Source organism: Triticum aestivum, chromosome 3A, assembly GCF_018294505.1.
Source record: "Triticum aestivum cultivar Chinese Spring chromosome 3A, IWGSC CS RefSeq v2.1, whole genome shotgun sequence".
Lineage (NCBI taxonomy): Eukaryota > Viridiplantae > Streptophyta > Magnoliopsida > Poales > Poaceae > Triticum > Triticum aestivum.
In genome coordinates, this window is record NC_057800.1 from 93,766,408 (window position 1) to 93,772,465 (window position 6,058).

Sequence of the window (6,058 nt, forward strand, 5' to 3'; positions counted from 1 at the left end):
CTTTCATCCAAAAAAGTAACGGTGATGGATGGTAATGGTGATGTTGATGGACAAGCTGCGTGTGTGCAAGTTTAACACCAAAACGGAACACACGTGAGAGAGTGTGTCGCCAAGTCGCCAACCAAAACGGAACAAAACTGTTATTGCGAGCATATATAACAGGCCACATTTTCCTCGAGTTCTCACATCGTTGCACTCTGTATGAAAAGGCATTTGAATCGAAAGCGTTAAAGAAGCAGCCGCGCGTATAGGATGCTACTACGACCAAACACTATATACACATGCAATCACTTTCCCACAGAACTAAATTAAGAGGGGTAAAGCTGCAGATTTGTGCTAGTAGATGTTTACGTGTGTGCGCTAGCCAAATGGATGATTACCATTACATTAATCAAAGGGAAAGTATATATATGGGTGATTGCATTTGCCACTTCGCCATTTACGCATATGCTTCATGTGTTGATGGAAATATATATATTGAGCATGCATAATGTCACGCCTGTTGCGATCTTGTAAGTACCCATTGAACAAGTTGCTTGGACATATGTTTGTATGGGTCATCTTTTTTATGGAGAAGTCTCTCGTAGCTTGTTTATATCTGGCTGCGAGCTTACCACTCGGAAGCACACCAAACCAAGCCACTCCAGCAGTGCATGCATTTCAACCACAATAATGCTACTTTAGCTTTCTTTTTTCTTTTTGCGGGTGAAAATTGTATTGCTCAGGTCTCGAGTACCATCCGGGCTAGAACCAACCCAAGCCATGGTTCTACCTTCAATTGTAGCAAACTTTGCTAAGCTATCGCTAAGAGCAACTCCAACGGGCCGATCCAAACGGACGGCGTTTTTGTCCGCTTTTTGTCCGTTTGGGTCGGCTGCCCGCCCGCCGTCCGTCCTCTTTTAAATTTGGGTCGGCAGTGCGTCCAATGGGCCGACCCGCACGCACAACGCGGCGGCATGGCGCCCGCTGAGACCTCGTCGGGATATGAATTTTCTCGACGTGTCGAGCCAGCAGGCGCAGGATCTCGCGCCTCTCCCGCGGCTTTTCACCGACAAGGATCGTCGTGTCCACCCGAGGCGGCAGCGTCGCCTCGCCATCGCCCAGATGGACGTGGAAGCCATGGTGGTGTGGCGCAAACGCTTCCCGCAGGACATCGTCAATGAGCGTCAGTTCTACAATCAAAGGAGGACGGAGAGGGCGCGAGGAGGATGGAGCGAGCCGCCTATCGGGAGGACAAGCGTGCGGAAGCAGGCCGCTCAATTGAAATTGAAGCTACGAGAAACGTCGGGTTTGGACTTCGAAGACGAGCAGCATGCTGACGCCTACATTCAGACGTCGGAGGAGGACATTACCAAGTCGGAGTCGAAAAGCGAAGAGTAGTTGATCTTTTCTTTTATCTATGTACGCTAGAACTATCTATGTATCATTTTTTATCGGAAAAAATTGCCGGCGGTGTCGGCGATGAAGCAGGCGGGCGAGGGTGTGCTGTTTGATGTGAAGAGGCCAATGTAGCACCGACCAGCGGGTCCGGGGAGGAAAGAGGGCGAGCACGCGCGCATCCGTCTTGTGTCCGCGCTGATGCAAATCCGGCTCAAAAATAGGCCGGGAATTGATCGGCGGGCGTACGAAAGCGGACACACGTCCGTTTGGGTCGGCGCGTTGGGCCGACTTTTCTATCCGCGCCGATCCAAGCGGACGGCGACGGATGAAATGGGTCGTTTCATTGGAGTTGCTCTAACTTTTTTTAGTATGGTTAACATGCGTACTACAAGAATCACGAAGAGACATAAGGTGCTTGATCTTCTTAACTATAAAAGAATAAATCGATCTGTCCAATTCCCTCTCATGGATCAATTTGGCTGCAATGATAGAATTTATCTCAACAATGATTGTAGGTCACTTCTTTGATAGAAAAAGATATACCTTTCATGCATGTACACAATTTGGCTTCCAACGCTTCCCGATAAGAAAAAAGTTCTCTGCAAGATGAGAAAATAATGCTCCCTTTATTGTCATGTAGCACCATATCAGCTCCTGCTTTGCCATCCTCAGCATAAGAGCCATCGAATGTTCAACTAGTTTAACCCAACCAGCACTAGGTGGGCACCACTTTGTTGGCGCTCCTTCCACTATTATCACATGTGGGCGGACAGCAGCTAAGTCGTAAACTAAAAAGCTTTACCTTTACTAGGATCAGGAGATAACTCAACTGTTATGCCGATGAATGAATCGAGGTAACTTACCAAGAACCTTCTGGACACTTCCATAGGGGGTGATGGTTTGTGGTGAACTGCCTCATTACGAATATGCTACTTTAGCTTGTGAGAGTCTTAGTGTCCCGCACGTATCCTTTTCCATGTTTAACTAATATTTGGGTGACCTTCATTTTCCATTCTATTTGATATTTGACATGACATGGTAGACCGACATAATTCTCGTAAAAGAATATGATCTAGACAATGCTTGAAAATTAAAGATGTTATTTTATACTCCTTTCATCCCAAAATTCTTGTCTTAAATTTGTCTAGATATGAATGTATCTAATACTAAAACGTGACTTGATACATTCGTATTTAGACAAATCTAAGACAAGAATTTTGGGACGGAGGGAGTATATTTGAATGATTATTCTGGTTGAAACTAACTTTAAGTTGTCAATGGCAGCATTTGGCCAGATAGTTGTTCCCAAGAGAGGCACCAAGGCGACCGACCGTGTGGAACCCTAAACGCCTCTCGTCGCCTACCCCTCTCATTGCCGCTAAGGCGCTGCATCAGCGGCACCAAGGAGGTCCAGATCGGGGGCGGCCTACTGCGAAGGCGCTGGTGGGTTGCTGTGTGACAACTTAGGAAATGGGTGCTCGAGCGATGGTCTTCGTCAGGCGGTGCGTGACGAAGGCGTTGATGCAGTCGGCACTGGAGGGTTGTTGTGTGTCGGGGAAGAAGATTAGGGTGGAAATTTTTCGGAGGTCAAAGTTACACCATTAGAAGAGTCATGAAAAACTTTGGCCCTTTATGGGGTTGACTTGCTATTTTTAGGACATTAAATGAATTTCTAGGTATTAAATTGAGGTAAATGACTTTTAATTTTAAATACGGTGAATGACATCGGAAAATGAAACTTGGCCACGGTGTCATGGTACGATAAATAAAGGGTGTTATAAAACTTTGAGATAGTTACAGAAAAGGTGTGATGCACTTCGCTTGGATACTAAAGAGTCTCCGGTGAAGTATCGAAGTTTCAAAGGGAAAGTGTCGAATTTGAACGGAAAATCAATTTTATTTTCATAATTTTCCCTTCAAATTTTTGTTTGTTGATCAAACACCATTTCTAGTTCCATGTTCAATTTTCGGGCACCATACACGTCGTACCCCTGACGAACCTGGACTACATCGCGACGTGCATCCTGGTGAAGCCGTGGGCGCACAAGACAGGGACGCGGCTCATCACCCAGTGTGTGATGCCTGACCGCGTCGCCGCCTTCCACCAGGGAATGCTCGACATGAACTGGCCGGAGCTGACTGGCGCGGAAGAAGTGTAGTCCGGGTGCTATCTTTGGTGGTGGTTTGCTGTTGTTGTGAGTGTTAACCACTGTGGTAGGACTTTTTATTTATTTATTTTTCTTCTTCTTTTTCTTTTTTTAGAAGGTTGTGTGCATCCTCAATGTCTCATTTTGTTGGTGCGGAAGCCGGGTGTTATTAGTATCTTTGCGATAGTAATATATTATTTTGGTTGAAAAATGAGTCGATTAATTAAAAACGCCCTTTATTTCCATCAGCACTAGTGTTTTTGCCACCAACAACACCGGCCGATCTTTTGTCCAAATCGAGTGGATTTATTCGCCTAACTTGCACGCGGTCCATGCGGACCCGGTAGCTTTCGTGCATCTGTTCCTCTGTAACCAGAGGGAACACGCGCCTTCCCCTCGGAAATGTGTGACAAGTCGCCACTCAAAGTCAAGACGATCTGCAATGGAAATAAGCGGATGGACGTATATGATCCCTTCAAATGTCTCTCTCCCGCCTTTTCCTCGACAATCTTGGAGTTGTTAGGAGGACGAAGTGGTACTAGGGCACGCAATTAAGAATGTGAGCTGCTGGGCATGGTTGCAAGCAACTGGATAGAGCTAGGAAAAGCGACGCTCCACCATCTTTTGAACCCGACGGCTCGACGTAGGACCGACCTCGCCCCCGTTCTCCGAGCAGAGCAACTGCAGTAGCCATCCGACTCTCATCCTCGTCACTACCAAGAGCCACATCGCCGGACGTTAACTCCACCACCCCTATAAATACCACCCTCCCCTTCAATGGCAAGTCAAGCAACCCGCCCACACACCAAATCCAAGCAAGGAGCAGTAGCAGTCAGCTAACTGCCCGCCGATCACTTCTCTCTCCCGCCAGCTCCATTCAATTCTTGCGGCTTCGTTGCAATGGCGGCCGTGAACAAGTCCGTCGAGCGGCTGGCGCAGCGCCTGGTGGCCCCGGCCGAGCCCACGCCGGTCGGCCCGCTCCGCCTGTCCTGGCTTGATCGGTACCCCACCCAGATGGCGCTCATCGAGTCGCTGCACGTCTTCAAGCCGGCTCCTGACGGCGGCAACGACGCTGGCCCGGCAAGGACCATCGAGCGGGCTATGGCGCAGGCCCTGGTGCAGTACTACCCGCTCGCGGGACGCCTGGGGTTCACGGAGGAAGGTGGGCTGCTGCAGGTCGACTGCGGCGGCGACGGCAGCGGCGTCTGGTTCACGGAGGCCGCGGCCGCCTGCGCGCTCGAGGACGTGGAGTACCTGGAGCACCCCATGATGATCGCCAAGGACGAGTTGCTCCCGCCCACGCCCGCCGAAGAGGAGGACGAGCGCAGGCTCGTCTTGCTCGTCCAGGTCACCACCTTCGCGTGCGGCGGCTTCGTCGTCGGCTTCCGCTTTAGCCACGCCGTCTCCGACGGCCCCGGCGCCGCGCAGTTCATGGCTGCCGTCGGCGAGCTCGCCCGCAGCAGCACAGTAGAAAGCCTGGCGGTGGAGCCGCAGTGGGGCCGTGAGGCCATCCCGGACCCGGCCGGCGCCGTCGTCGGCAGCCTGCCGAGCCCCGCGGGCGCCAAGAGTCTCGAGTACCTCGCCATGGACATCTCGGCGGACTACATTGGACACTTCAAGTCCCAGTACAACACGGAGCACGCCGGCTCCTGGTGCTCGGCGTTCGAGGTGCTGGTAGCCAAGGCCTGGCAGAGCCGAACCCGCGCCGCGGGTTTCGAGCCGGACTCCACCGTCCACCTCTGCTTCGCCATGAACGCCCGGCCGCTCCTGCACGCCTCGCTTCCGCGCGCCGGCGCCGGGTTCTACGGCAACTGCTACTACATCATGCGCGTCTCGGCGCCCGCGGGCAAGGTGTCCGGCTCCTCCATCCCGGACGTGGTGAAGATCATCAAGGACGGGAAGAGGCGGATGCCGTCGGAGTTCGCGCGGTGGGCGACCGGGGAGGCCGGGACGGACGGCGGCGAGGACCCTTACCAGATCACGTCGGACTACCGGACGCTGCTTGTGTCGGACTGGACGCGGCTCGGGTTCGCCGAGGTGGACTACAGCTGGGGCCCGCCGGCACACGTCGTGCCCCTGACGAACCTGGACTACATCGCGACGTGCATCCTGGTGAAGCCGTGGGCGCACAAGCCAGGGGCACGGCTCATCACCCAGTGCGTGACGCCCGACCGTGTCGCCGCCTTCCATCAGGGAATGCTCGACATGAACTGACCGGAGCTGACTGGAGCGGAAGAAGTGGCATTACTCGTCATTATATATATATATATATATATATATATATATATATATATATATATATATATATATATATACTATATGCTTGCATTGGATTGGTTGATGGGATGGATTGATTCATGGTGTGTAGTCTCACTGAAAATGAGCTTTGATCCTGACTTTGAGGAGTTGATCAGGACTTGTACAACGCAAGGTGCTCAATAAAATGAACCAATTTTTCTTAAGTATCATGTGCTTATCTTCATATCAAGGTGTCTAATTAAGCATTTATTCTCTACAAATAAGCATTGGTA

At 51.2% G+C, this 6,058-nt stretch overlaps 1 protein-coding gene across 1 annotated transcript; it reads left to right on the top strand.

Annotated features, from left to right (window-relative positions):
- The first annotated feature begins 4,309 nt into the window (after window positions 1-4,309).
- On the top strand, window positions 4,310-5,773 carry LOC123058012 (acyl transferase 7-like). The gene has a single exon (XM_044480856.1). It carries the CDS (start codon window positions 4,428-4,430, stop codon window positions 5,739-5,741), a length of 1,314 nt encoding a protein of 437 aa, XP_044336791.1. The 5' UTR covers window positions 4,310-4,427; the 3' UTR covers window positions 5,742-5,773.
- The last annotated feature ends 285 nt before the right edge of the window (window positions 5,774-6,058 follow it).